Below are 14,839 nucleotides of genomic sequence, written 5' to 3' on the forward strand. Positions count from 1 at the left end.
CTTCTCCACATTCAGGGTGATCCAAGGGAACTGGAGTCGCTCTTCTGTGTCCTCACCGAACTGCTATCCAGTGAGGCCTCTGCTCAGATCTACGTCCATCCCAGAGCCCTTCACCTGCATTTAGAAGAATTACAGGTTTCTTGGACAAACTCATCTCTTCCCAAAGCGGGCAAAATTTTGGGAACAAAGCAGAACTTTCCCACTGAGTGTCTGGAACTGCTCCACGTGGGTGCTGTGAGTTGTTGCCCATAAATCCACCAGTGTTTAAACAGACATAGGAAGGTTAGCTATTGATTTATAACTGTCACACAGTGGCCTGTCATCAACATGGCCCTTAGAACTGTGAACCTATTGCTAGTTCGATGAGTTGCGCATGAGGACATATTACTCGAAACTGCCTTTACTCACCATGATGGTATGTTTCCCCATTTCACTCTAATTCCAGGGAAGAAGTTTTAACACACACAACAGTAACTTACATAACTTTTAATTTCCAGATACCCTTACAATCATCGTCCCTAGCCTCAGGCTTTAGCATTTGGTCTCCACTGCACATCCTACAACTGCAGGTGGTCCCCCTAGACTCTGGCTTTTATTTGATATCATTTACATGGAGTCAGGTATCCTTGAATCTTACATGCAAATGTATTGCACATGACATGTTGGGTTGGCCAAAAAGTTCATTTGGGTCTTCCATCTACTCTTAGAGAGAAACCTGAATGAACGTTTTGGTCAACCCAATAAAATCAGGTCATATTGACATTAGTTGGGCAATACGGTAACTTTTTATATTCCTGATGTAAATGACAATCCAATGGTCCTGATTAAGAGGACTATGCTGACAAAGAAGGACCGAGTCTTTGCTGATCACCTCAGATAAGTCTCCGTTTCTGGCATGAATTTTGGCCATGCTTTCTAGCCAGGTCCTCCGCAGCTCAGGGGTGCTGGCGTAGGAGTTTGCCAGGCTGTACTGGAGATCCACCAGCATCTCTGGATCCTTCTCATGCTCCTTCATCTGAGCCGTGGCCATCAAAACAGTCCTTATTCGTTTAGTCAGGTCTTTCACCTCTGCTGGGAAATTGCTGTTCTTTGGAAAACAGAGAGCCTGGGTCATTATCTGTTTAGATTTCACAAGTTAACTCACTTCAAGTTATGCTTTTAGCTATGGCATGGCATCATGGTCGGTGCATTTTATACACTGTTCACAAATATGTATATTCTCTGTGGATAAATTCTATGTATTGTGATTGCGGTTGTGCACATTTGAAGATGAGTCATAGTAGAGTCCACTTTGTCTTCTAGCCTATATTCTTCTAGTGACAGCATCCTAACTGTCCTTTGACATCATCTAGCATCCTCTCTGGCTCTGGTTTGTGTGATTTGCATGTGTCTACTTCCTTCCCTTGAACTGCAAGGAGATCAAACCAGTCAATCCTAAAGGAAATCAACCCTGAATATTCATTGGAAGGACTGATGCTGAAGCTAAAGCTCCAATACTTCAGCCACCTGATGAGAAGTGCCGACTCCCTGGAAAAGACCCTGATGCTGGGCAAGACTGAAGGCAAAAGCAGAAGAGGATAGCAGAGGATGAGATGGTTAGATAGCATCACTGACCCAATGGACACGAATTTGAGCAAACTCTGGGAGATAGTGAAGGACAGAGGTGTGCTGCAGTCCATGGGGTTGCAAAGGGTCAGACACAACTTACTGACTGAACAATAACACCACTTCCTTCCCAGGGCTGGGCATGATACTGGCCTGGATAATCAATCATATTCTTTGATACCCCAGGTCACAGTGATTGGTTTAGGGATTGGGTATATGATACAAGGTTGGATCAAAGAGACTCAGTCTAGGAACTTTAATTTCCCACTCACAGATTACTACCAGTGTTCTCAGAATTTCTGAGAGACTAAGCTCATGGGGACAGCCTACCTGTAAATGAAGTAAACGAAGAAAATTGAACTGAGAGACAGAGAGGCAAAAAAGTAGAGGCGGTAGGGGAAAGAGATCTGAAAACATTATTTTAATCCCTGGGTTCACTCATGCCTGTCACTAGGCTCTACCCCAGGACTTTTCAGTATAATGATTGAAGGAGATGTCCCCACAAAGTTCTAAAAGAAAGGTAAAATGAATTTGACCAAGAGTAGGATCATGAGAGAATCACTGTGCTTTATATATATATATATTTGATATATGTGGTTAGTTTTATTGTCCCATATCATTCAGCCCCATACCTTGGTAATATCACTTAACAGATTACATGCTCAAAGTAGAAGCAAATTCAATGTCAGGACTCAAAGTGTCAATAAATAAAATGCAGAATTTGTGTTTTTTTGTGATTTTGACATCTCATAAAAAGAATCCAACAGCTTAGTTTATTCCCAATTCCTTAAAAAAAGTCCACAATGCATTTCTTACTTTCATTTGCTTGTCTCCATTAGCAAAATTATTGGTAATAGCAAGGGAATGCTGAAAACGAGAGCCTCCAATCCCAGCATCAGCTATTAACTGGCTTACGGCCTTGATGAGCTGAAAGAGAAAACAAAAATGGAGCCTCAAAAGTAAGTAACTCCAAAATAGTAGGTGTAAAGAAAACCATTGACTTGGGTGGATGTATCATGAATATATCCCTGTAGGCCCAACGAATGTGCTCAGAATCTGGTGGAATTTGGCATCCTAGAAATAGTCATGGTTTCTCAAGTTGTATATTCTATTATCAGTGGTCTGCAACCTTTTCGGCCCCAGGGACCAGTTTTGTGGAAGACAGGGGCAGGGGGGATGGTTTTGGGATGATCCAAGTAACTACATCTACTGTGCACTTTATTTCTATTATTACTACATTGTAATACATAATGAAGTAACTATATAGCTCACCATAATGCAGAATCAGTGAGAGCCCTGAGTGTGAGCTCAGGTAGTAAGGGGAGCAATAGGGAGTGATTGTAAATACAGATGTAGCTTCACTTGCTTGCTTTCCCCTCAATTCCTGCTTTGTGGCCCAGTTCCTAACAGGCCATCGACCAAACTGGGGTTGGGGACCTCAGTTCCATATGATTCTATTTATTCCCTGGCAGAAAAAAGGAAAAGTACAAGTGGAATTATGGACTTTGCTAATTTCTGTCCAGCTGCCCTCTTTCTGTGAATCAGAACTGAGTGTGATGAGCATCCTTAAAGAGGAATCTGATGAAGGAATGGGGATCTGGTTGCCCTGGAAACAGGAAGCTTGTATCAATGCTGAAACAGATGAGTGGTTTTAACAACATTAATGAAAACTGGCAGCACTTACTTGTAAGTGCGACCGTACAATTGACTTCTGCTTGTTAAATTCAAAATTCTTCCTCATAAAGAAGTATAGAAGTGCTGATGCTTCCATCTGAGTTGACCGTGACCTGTGGTTACAGCATTTTAGGACTTCATAGCAGAATGATCCACACAGGTCAGCAGGCCCTTGGAAAAATGCTGAAGGAAACTGTGGAGACAGAAGTGCTGGTGAAATGAGCAAATTCCTTCATTTCGCTCTGTTCATTCTCATATTTGAAAATTCCTTAGAACAAAATCCTTTTTTTTTTTTAAACCTAGACTTTTTCTACCATTTGTAGGTGGAAGAAGATATAATTTTATTTACCTAAGTCGATGCTAGTATTGGGGCTTTCATGGTAGCCCAGTGGTAAAGAATCCACCTGCCAATGCAGAAGATGCAGGTTTGATCTTTGGGTCAGAAAGATTCCCTGGAGGAGGAAATGGCAACCCACTTCCTGGGAATTCTTGCCTGGGAAATCCCATGGCCAAGAAGCCTGGCAGGGTACAGTCCATGGGGTCACAGAAGAGTCGGACATGACTGAGTGACTAAATAACATGTTGTAAGTATCCTTTGCATCAATAATGGATGATTACTCAAAGAAACAGAATGAGAGCTTTGAGATAGTTTCTATTCACTCAACATTGTAAAGCCACAGGTCCTCAAAGGGGACTCTTTTGAAGTGGAACGATTTAAAATCACAGTTGATGGTGTATATTTTACCTAACTCTGCCACAAACACTGAGAACCCAAAGAATTGGAAGCCAAATGCCAATTTTATTCCCTTTTTATATCCAGCAGATAAGCCATCAAGGCTGTGAACTTATTCTGAGACCATGAATCAAACAGTCTAATAAAACCAAATAAATCAACATAGAATCAAACCACCCTTCTTTCCACCCTACTGAGAGACGTAAGGATTAGTGCTTGTTTATTGTCAGTAATGGGCGTCCCTGGTGGCTCAGATGGTGGTGAATCTGCATGCAATGCAGAAGACCTGGGTTCAATCCCTGGGTCGGGAGGATCCCTCAGAGAAGGGCTTGGCAACCCACTACACTATTCTTGCCTGAAGAATTTCATGGACAGAGGAGCCTGGCCGGCTACAGTCCATGGGGTCACAAAGAGTCGGACATGCTGAGTGACTAACACTTTCAGTGTCAGTAATCAACACTTCACTGAGCTCTCCAAGGAACCTGGACTCTTACCTTGCACACAAACAGCCTCAACGAGGCAAACACGTGCTTCAGTGCGGTAGCTGATTGGTTGACTTGGAAAAAGAGCATGTAGGTGTCAAAGACCCTTTTCATCATTGAATTCTGACATTCAGATTGTTGGAGTTGTCTCTGGAAATTCAACACAGCACTTATTTAGGATGAGTGGAAGGACTCCTGTATTCTTTCAAAAAATATTTTCTCTGGGCCGGCAATGAGATGGTTAGATAGGATCATCAACTCAATGGACATGAACTTGGGCAAACTTCGGGAGATAGTAAGGTACAGGGAGGCTTGGTATGCTGTAGTTCACGGGGTCACAAAGAGTTGGACATAACTTAGCAACTCAACAACAGCAATCTGCTATGTGATAGGCATGATTTTGGATGCTGGAAATGAACTGCAAAATAAGAAGGTCTTATTCTTGTTCCCAATGAAACATATACACAGCAGTGACTGAAAAAAGTTACCAAATAAAAAAACAGAGTAGAAGGATAATAGGAAGGAAAGTAAATGCTTTGTGTTGGGGGTGGGGGGGTGGGTAGGATTACTTTATGTAGGATGGTTAAGACTCCTCTAATGGTTGAATTGACAGGTGAGCTGAAAAAGTCAGCCCTGGCCAGATCTGGGAGGACTGTCCAAGTAAGAAACAAAAGTTGGTACCAGGGACTTGAGCTGAAAAGGAGCTTGTGAGTTCAAGGTGGAGAAAAAATTTGCTGTGTAGCCTAAGCATGGTGAGTCAGGGTGCAGTCAGGAGAGAGGTAGAAGATGAAGAGGTCATAGACAGGCGGGTCCTCGAAGGCACTGATAGAAGAGTCTGTAAGATGTATGGGATTTGACTGACACTTCCACTGAGCAATAAAGGATTAAAACATGGATTTTGATTTTTCTACCATCATGCTGACTTTTTACTTGAACGTAGGACTTTCTTGGTACAATCATTCTGTTTCGTGTAGTCTTTATTCTACCAGTTCAACTTTTTCTAATTAAACCCTTAACATTCAAAAGTTCATCAGGTTGAGCTGAAGTTTTTAATAACTTCATTGAGGTGTAACTGACATACAAATTCTATAGTTCATATTTTATAAAATTGTATTTAAAAGGAATTATATAAAACATGCTCTGTTTGGCTTCTTTTACTGAGCATAACTGAGCAGTATCCTACTGTATGGCTATATCACTGTTTTAGAAAATCCATTCACCTGCTGAAGTACATTTGGGTTGTTTCCAGTGTTTCATTATTAAAAATAAAGCTTCTATGAATATTCATGTATAAAGCTTTGTGTGAGCAAACACTTATTTTTCCTGGGTAAATCCTTAGAATTGAAATGGCTGGTCACATGATAGATTCTGTTTAATTTTTTATTTCAGCATATTGTTTTTCAAGGTGTTTGTACCATTTTGCATTTCCACCACCAGTGAATGAGACTTCCAGTTTCTCCATATTCTTGCCAAAACTTTTTAACTGTAGCCATTCTAAGAGCTGGTAGTGGTATCATTTCACCAAAGATCTACAGATGGTAAGTAAGCACTCAAAAAGATGCTCAACGTCATCACTTGGTTTTCTCTAGCTGTTAAGTCCGTTTATCTGTTGTATCTAGTTGAATCATTGGTCTCTCCCTCTGATACTGAAAACGTAGGGTCACATCTCACTCAGCCCAGCTTGCCTGACATAAAACAGGAAAAACAAGGAAGAAAGAAGTGTCTATTATTGGAAAATAATGAAATGTCTGTGTGTATATCAGCTATGCATTTGCCAACTTCTGATGAATTCTGAAGCATCACTATGAACAAACTAGTAGGAATTCCAGTTGAGCTATTTCAAATCCTGAAAGATGATGCTATGAAAGTGCTGCACTCAATATGTCAGCAAATTTGGAAAACTCAGCAGTGGCCACAGGACTGGAAAAGGTCACTTTTCATTCCAATCCCAAAGAAAGGCAATGTCAAAGAATGCTCAAACTATCGCACAATAGCACTCATCTCACACACTAGTTAAGTGATACTTAAAATTCTCCAAGCCAGGCTTCAGCAATACGTGAACCGTGAACTTCCAGATGTTCAAGCTGGTTTTAGAAAAGGCAGAGGAACCAGAGATCAAATTGCCAACATCTACTGGATCATCAAAAAAGCAAGAGAGTTCCAGAAAAACATGTATTTCTGCTTTATTGACTATGCCAAAGCCTTTGACTGTGTGGGTCACAACAAATTGTGGAAAATTCTTCAAGAGATGGGAATACCAGACCACCTGACTTGCCACTTGAGAAACCTGTATACGGGTCAGGAAGCAACAGTTAGAACTGGACATGGAACAACAGACTGGTTCCAAACAGGAAAATATATTTAACTTATATGCAGAGTACATCATGAGAAACACTGGGCTGGAGGAAGCACAACCTGGAATCAAGATTGCCAGGAGAAATATCAATAACCTCAGATATGCAGATGACACCACCCTTATGGCAGAAAGTGAAGAAAAGCTAAAGAGCCTCTTGATGAAAGAGAAAGAGGAGAGTGAAAAAGTTTGCTTAAAACTCAACATTCAGAAAACTAAGATCATGGGATCTGGTCCCATCACTTCATGGCAAATGGGGAAACAGTGGAAACAGTGGCTGACTTTATTTTGGGGGGCTCCAAAATCACTGCAGATGGTGATTGCAGCCATGAAATTAAAAGACGCTTACTCCTTGGAAGGAAAGTTACCACCAACCTAGACAGCATATTAAAAAACAGAGACATTACTTTGTCAACAAAGGTCCATCTAGTCAAGGCTATGGTTTTTCCAGTAGTCATGTATGGATGTGAGAGTTGGACTATAAAGAAAGTTGAGCACTGAAGAATTGATGCTTCTGAACTGCGGTGTTGGAGAAGACTCTTGAGAGTCCCTTGGACTGCAAGGAGATCCAGCCAGTCCATCCTAAAGGAGATCAGTCCTGGGTGTTCATCGGAAGGATTGATGTTGAAGTTTAAACTCCACTACTTTGGCCACCTGATGCGAAGAGCTGACTCACTGGAAAAGACCCCGATGCTGGGAAAGATTGAAGGCAGGAGGAGAAGGGGATGACAGAGGATGAGATGGTTGGATGGCATCACCGACTAAATGGACATGGGTTTGGGTGGACTCTGGGAGTTGGTGACAGACAGGGAGGCATGGTGTGCTGCGGTTCATGGGGTCACAAAGAGTCAGACACCACTGAGTGACTGAACTGAACTGATGAATTCTGAATCTCATCTTTAAGATGCTTTCCACTCACAGGTTGATTTATGGAAGGTTAATGGGTTTCATTAAATGTCTTAAAAACATGTTCTTGACTTCACATGACTTTTCCATCTTTAGTTTTGTCATGTTGCAGAAGATGCTGTGGTCACACTCACCTGGTGGACCTGAGTGAAGAGGGCCAGCAGGTCTAGAATAGTCAGGCAAACCTCTGTAGCAATGTTGGCCTCCGTGTCCACGTGGTGCACAATGTCTATTTCATTAGAGTTGCCTACAAAGTCCAAAGTAGAAAACAGCATAAAGGTCTGAGACAAGTCTTTGTACCCTATTAAAAACTTTCTTCTATTGCAACATAGTCATATACAACATATATACAATATGGACAATGTGGATACAATATACAACCTATGTATAGACACACAATCTTCACTGGTGTTTTGATGAGTAATTTAGTAAATCAAAATGCTTACATTTATTCAATTTCTTTATCGGCTGAAGCAAGAATACTAGACAGAGTTTTTAGTGGATGCTATAGACTGAATATGTGTGTTTCCCCCAAAATTCATATTGTTGTTGCTGTTGAGTCATTAAGTCATGTCTGACTCTTGGCAACCCCGTGGACTGTGGCACATCAGACTTCCCCACCCTTCACTATCTCCCGGAGTGTGCTCTCACTCATGTCCCTTGAGTCAGAACAGTATGAAAAAGCAAATAAATCAAAGCCCTAATCCACAATGTGATGGTATGTGAAGGTGGAGTCTTTGAAAAGTAATTAGGTTATGAGAATGGAGCCCTCATGATTGGGATTAATGCCCTTTTAAAAAGAGATACCAGAGGGATCATCTCTATCTCTACCATGTGAGGACACAGCAAGAAGGTAGCCATTTGCAAGGCAGGTTTCTACCAGACATCAAATCTGCTAGCACCTTGATCTTGGATCTCCTACCCTCTAGAACTAGGAGAAGTAAATATTTTTTATTTAAGCTACGCAGTCTGATGCATCTTGTTTTAGTAGCTTGAACCAATGAAGACAGTGTGTGTGCCCTTTTCATTGGTCAGGTATGGAGTTTCTAAAGAATCAGAGTAGTCTGTTCTTTATTTCCCACTTCTTTTCCATTGGTTCAGCTGTCAGTATAGTCATATTTCCTCCATAATTAGTCTGGGTCAAGTTTTATGCTCCAGGTTAATAGATCAAATGTAGAGTCTGAGTGGATGATCTGCACGAATGACCTCTTCAGAAAGGTACTAAATGTATTTACAGGTTAAGGCAAATACTGTCAAATAGCTAACTTTGGTCATGTGTCCATAATCAAGCACACTTACATGATATGAAAGGACTGGATCTCGTTTTTTACCTCATTCACACCTAGAATGTGTGCAGCACTGGATTCAAGATGGCACGCCTGCTGCTTCTAGGACACAGGCAACTTTTTCCTCTTCCCAGAGGGATAATAATCAGGTTGAGAGAGGCCACCATAACTCTCACGATGCCAGAGTCCCTTGGTTCCCCAGTGAGGGATCCAACCCATGCCCCGTGCAGTGGGAGCACAGAGTCCTTACCACTGGAACAATAGGGAAGTCCCAAACACTATGTTTTTAAACTACTCCCTGCTGATTGGAGAAGGAAATGGCAACCCACTCCAGTGTTCTTGCCTGGAGAATCCCAGGGACGGGCGAGCCTGTTGGGCTGCCGTCTATGGGGTCGCACAGAGTCGGACACGACTGAAGCGACTTAGCAGCAGCAGTAGCAGCTGATTCTCTCCTCAGGAACATTCTCAGGGCTACAGCAAGCCTGAAAACCAGTGGTCTGAGGGGCACAGCAACATTCCCTACATTCTGAAACAGAATGAATTTATTTCCTGCACATGTCTAGAGAAAAACGATAACCATCTTGTTGCTATTGTTTCTGGTTTACTTACTGGTCATGGTATTGTCTAACATCTGGAGGAGTTTGGGGTTAGAAAGTGCATTTTTGCCTCGAATTATTGGTAAAGTTTGTGATCTGTGCTGCTTCTGTCCTTCATGACTGGAAGTGGTGTGCATCCTGGAAATGAAATAAGAAAAATGGTTAAAGTCATAGGGATATGAAAACCAAATGTTTTTTTCAAATTCTCTTGTGTCATATTAACATTTTTTGTGAAAAATGAGACTTTTTATGAAAAACCATTAATTATGGGGTGACACGATGACAGAAATTTAAAAGTACTTTTGGAGAAATTTTATTTAAGCCAAAAAAAGGTTCAGAATGATAATAGATACTAAAGGATAATGAGTTTCCCAGGTGGCGCTAGTAGTAAAGAATTCATCTGCCAAAATAATAGATACGGAATTAAATTCTGCACAATCATATTCACTATTTAATGAAATCATGGGATTCCATAGATGTTATGCTGGCTATTGGTTGCTTAGAAAGGCATAGTGATAAACATTTATAAAGTACAATACTACATAACTCAATTGGTATCAATTATTTTTAGGGGGTAAAATATAAAAAAGTAAAATTTGGTCTGAAACAACTCTTTGACTCTTACTTCTTAGTATTTGGAGGAAGAGATACTGAAGAGTGAAGTCTCAAAAAGAAGCAATGGTTTTCTCTTTGTCTTACTTCTCAAGGCTTATTTGGTTCTGGCTAAATCAAGTGCTCTGAGTGGATCGGGGCCCAGGAAATCTGACTTTGGTTTTTAGTAGCCAAGAGAGTCTGGGTCATTTCTGCAGCTATAGGGAATAATGGGTTTGGGGCTATATGGCTTAAACTTTGGGACTGAATTACTTTGTCTCCTTCTGTCTATAACTGCTGGGAAAAGCCATGGTTTTGGGGAAAAAATCAGGAGGTGTTCAGGGAGGACCCTGAAGTCTAACTTACCAGACAGCCTCTAAACTGTAGTGACCTCAGCTGGGTTACGATTGTCATTAAAGTCATCGTTTATGGTCCTCTCTCCTACTACCAATTGCCAAAACATGCCCATGACATTTTTTATTTGCTTTCTCATAAGGGGGCCACTCAAGTGGTCCCCATGGATAAAGAGGCAAAATTTATTCTATGATTTATTAGCCGTTTACTACTTCCATATTACTTTCTAAAATTCTTTCTAAAATACAGCCATTTTCATATTGTATACTATCATGATACCTCTGGGAAGAATAAATCAAGCTGGAGAAAACTTCAGCAAAGAGTTTGGATTGACTAGACCCAGAGGAGCTTTAAGGTAGCATTTCAGGCTAATGTTTTCTGTAGGGTAGTTTATGAGGGGTGACCCTGGGTTTTTTATGCTAGTTAAATCAGTCTGATGACTAAAAAAACTAACATGAGCTTATGGGGCCAGATATGCTTCCTTATTGCCTTTGACCCTTAAAAAAATTACATTAAACTCTAAGAATATGGTTAAATTATTAAAATTACTGAAAGGAAAGGGGAGATACGACCTCACAGTTTACTTTGTCACCAAGAGATTAGCAAACATGAAAATAGTCATTGATTGGAATTATATCTTTCCAGGCTTAAAAAAATTAAGATACTCATTGACCCTATGCAAGAATCCACCGGCCAATGCAGGAGACACCAGAGACCACGTTCAATCTGTGGATTGGGAAGATGCCCTGGAAAAGGAAATGGCAACCTATTCCAGTATTCTTGCCTGGGAAATCCCATGGACAGAGGAACCCGACATGCTACAGTCCCTGGGGTCACAGACTCGGACATGACTGAGCACACAACAACAACACAAGGCATTGTACAGTAATATACTGTACATAAATAAGGTCACATAAATAAGGTGTAATTCTTGCTTCTTAGGTCTTTACAAGTTAGTGGGCCAGATAGGGAAGTACTTACAAGGTTTCCTCTTAGAAACATACAGAGTTATTTGAAATCTGTGTCTGGCTTGAAATATACATATAAGTATTGGAGAAGGAAATGGCAACCCACTCCAGTGTTCTTGCCTGGAGAATCCCAGGGATGGGGGAGCCTGGTGGGCTGCCGTCTATGGGGTCGCACAGAGTTGGACACGACTTAGCAGCAGCAAGTGTAAGTAAGTGAAGTCACTCAGTTGTGTCCAACTCTTTGCAACCCCACGGACGGTAGCCTACCAGGCTCCTCTGTTTATGGAATTTTCCAGGCGAGAGTACTGGAGTGGGTTGCCATTTCCTTCTCCAGGGGATCTTCTTGACCCAGGGATCGAACCCAGGTCTTCGGCACTGCAGGCAGACACTATTCCGTCTGAGCCACCAGGGGATATTTCATATGTATAAAATATACATATATATATACACACACACACACATGCATGTGTGTGTATGTACATAGTGTGTGTATCCACACTCTCTCTATATATATGCATGTGTGTGTGTGCTAAATTGCTTCAGTCATGCCCCACTCTGTGACCCTATAGACTGTAGCCCCCCAGGCTCCCCTGTCCATGGGATTCTCCAGGCAGGAATACTGGAGTGGGCTGCCATGTCCTCCTCCAGGCAATCTTCTCAGGGATTTAACCCGCGTCTCCTTTGGCTCCTGCATTGCAGGCGGATTCTTGACCACTGAGCCACTGCAGAAGCCCAATACACACACACACATATACACATCCATGTACACTCACAATATAATTTTAAATATCAAGCAAATGTGACAGTACCATTGTGACAAAAGGCCAGAAGTCTGGCAGGATGGATTAGATCCTTTGAGAGTTCCATTGTTCTGGGTGGACTGCACGAATTTAAACGCAGCAGCAATTTTTCTGCAAGGAAAACTGAAGTTTTAATCTTAGCTCAGTGTTTGCAACTGATATATAAACAAAAAATGGCAACTGACAAAAGATTACTGGACAATGAAATCTTTCATATGTTATAAAAACAAAAACAAACCACTTTTTTCCAGAAGAAAACCACATTTTCTTCTGGAAATGGGAAATTGAGGGTTTAGGGAATGTGCTGGGGCGGGGGGGGGGGGGGGGGGTGGGGGGGGGCGGGGGGGGTGGGGGGGCGGGGCACTGCTGTCTCTTATGGGAAAGGATGAGAGCACAGTTATTCCAGATTAATTTTTTTTTTTTTAGTATATTGGAAGTATTTTCTTAAATATGCATCTTCTAAGTTACATTCATATGAAGACAAATGGGTTGAAAAGCTACATGAAATGTGGTTTCCTTTCAGAAATGTGTGTTTTGTGCTTTTTCTTTGGACAACATTAACTATTTTTGGATCTACTATGGGTATAGTATAATCATCAAACATGCTTTGCTTAATGTGAAGTTTCAGTTTTAAAACTAAAAAAAAAAAAAAAAAACAACTAAAACTTCACATTAAGCAAAGCATTGTTTAATGATTACACTATATCCATAATAGATCAAAGAACAGTTAATGTTGTCCGAATAAAAAGCACAAACACACATTTCTGAAAGGAAACCACATTTCATGTAGCTTTTCAACCAATTTGTCTTCATATGAATGTAACTTAGAAGATGCATATTTAAGAAAATACTTCCAATATACTAAAAAAAAAAAAGTTAATCTGGAGTGTAATCATCAAACATGCTTTACTTAATATGAGGTCAACCTTAAAATCCTATTTGCATTTTAAGATTTCTAACACACACATATATGACTCTTTTCAAAAGATCAGACTATGATTCTTTTCATGATTCTTTTCAAAAGATCAGACTAATCTTTTGGAGTTTAAAATGATTACCTTATTATGTTCCGTTTCCCTAGATATCTGAAATTTTGAAGACAGACGCTAGAAAGGAAAAAAACAAGTCACATTCTAATTATTCATACCTTTTTATCTATACAAAGTGTTCATCCAAGTGCACTAAAAGACAAATACAGTTTTCTTTAGATAGTTTATGCATTATTATTGACAGATTATTCACCATACGATACTTAGAATGAAAAATGGTATACTAAAATCATTTGAAGGTTCTAGAAAAAAAGTCTTAAGTAATCAACTCTAAAACTTACTCCAAGATGCTGAAGAAGTCAGACACCTCTGGACTGGGGGCTCTTTGCCAGTAGGCAATCAGAGTCTCTGAAAGGAAACACCAAATAGCATGAGACTCTTTGAAATTCAAAGTTTTTTCCTTTTTTTTTTTTAAATTTAATTTTAAAGAGCTCTCTTTACCCTCCGAAATTGTTTTCATAATGTGCAGAAAGCACATGAGAAGACTCCTGGTTTCTGCTTGATCTAGCTTGTCAAATCGAAGAGTTGAGCCTATCAAAGATAAGGGTCTTGGGATCTAGGGATGAAAGAAACAACAAGGATTGAGGAGGAGGAGACAGCTGACTTGTAACGTGCTTGGGAAGGTTGGGAGGGAAGTCATACCTTTTCACAGTTGTCAGTCTTCTCACTGCTCTTCTCAGTGGTACTTGGGTTGGAGTCAAGACTTGCTAATGAAGCTCTGGAATCAGCATGTGTTACTGTAGAAATAGCTATTGATGAAAATGCTGTAAACACAAGCCACAGCACACAAGACGGTAATGAGATGCATGGGCGTGCACACACACACACAACGCTAAAATGAACCAAAAAGATGCTGATCATTCAGGTATTGTGAAAGCCTGACACAATAGAGTCTGGGATCGGCATGAAAGACATGCAACTTTTAAAATATTATTTTAACAGCCATGCCAGTATGAAGGATTTAAGAACATTTAGACCATTATAACTGGAAATAAAGCGTGCTCCTTTGATTTCTTACAAAGCTTTTTAAAGAACGTTTCTGTTTTAAAATGCTTAATAAAAGTTCTTAAGGATGCTTTGGAGGAAGCAGCTTTCAATTTTTGACAGTTTGTAAGAAATTAAGATGACATTTCCAAAATAGTTCTTAAAAACAATCTTTGAAGTGGAAGGGCTATTATATTTTAAAAGGCTGTATGCAATGAAAACATCAAGATTGTTTTCAGAATGAAACAATTTGATGACATCGGAGTAGACTGCTTCTTAATCCAAGTAGAAATGAACACTAAGTAGAAGAGGAAGTTGTTGGATGACATTCAGAGAAACATGTAACAAGACTCTTTAGCTATATAAATGTAGAATACTTTGCCTCATACATTATGTACAATGGATGAGTGGGTAAAAAGCACAGTGATATACAATGTAAACACAGATGAGTGTTAAAC

At 40.4% G+C, this 14,839-nt stretch overlaps 1 protein-coding gene across 11 annotated transcripts in view; it reads right to left on the bottom strand.

The window, feature by feature from the left end:
• The window catches only part of DOCK10 (dedicator of cytokinesis 10), a 304,461-nt gene that overhangs the window by 27,679 nt on the left and 261,943 nt on the right, over positions 1-14,839 (bottom strand). For 10 of the 11 annotated variants that reach the window (XM_027514857.1, XM_027514867.1, XM_027514885.1 and 7 more), the window contains exons 35-45: positions 14,040-14,161; positions 13,839-13,953; positions 13,679-13,745; positions 13,407-13,454; positions 12,358-12,459; positions 9,649-9,773; positions 7,888-8,000; positions 4,507-4,644; positions 3,290-3,472; positions 2,422-2,532; positions 872-1,087 (exon numbers count right to left, since the gene is read on the bottom strand). In XM_027514857.1, coding sequence (XP_027370658.1) covers positions 872-1,087; positions 2,422-2,532; positions 3,290-3,472; positions 4,507-4,644; positions 7,888-8,000; positions 9,649-9,773; positions 12,358-12,459; positions 13,407-13,454; positions 13,679-13,745; positions 13,839-13,953; positions 14,040-14,161 — 1,340 coding nt within the window. The remainder of the gene's footprint in view (positions 1-871; positions 1,088-2,421; positions 2,533-3,289; positions 3,473-4,506; positions 4,645-7,887; positions 8,001-9,648; positions 9,774-12,357; positions 12,460-13,406; positions 13,455-13,678; positions 13,746-13,838; positions 13,954-14,039; positions 14,162-14,839) is intronic. The other variant, XM_027514851.1, reaches the window with a different exon arrangement.

Source organism: Bos indicus x Bos taurus, chromosome 2 (assembly GCF_003369695.1).
Source record: "Bos indicus x Bos taurus breed Angus x Brahman F1 hybrid chromosome 2, Bos_hybrid_MaternalHap_v2.0, whole genome shotgun sequence".
NCBI lineage: Eukaryota > Metazoa > Chordata > Mammalia > Artiodactyla > Bovidae > Bos > Bos indicus x Bos taurus.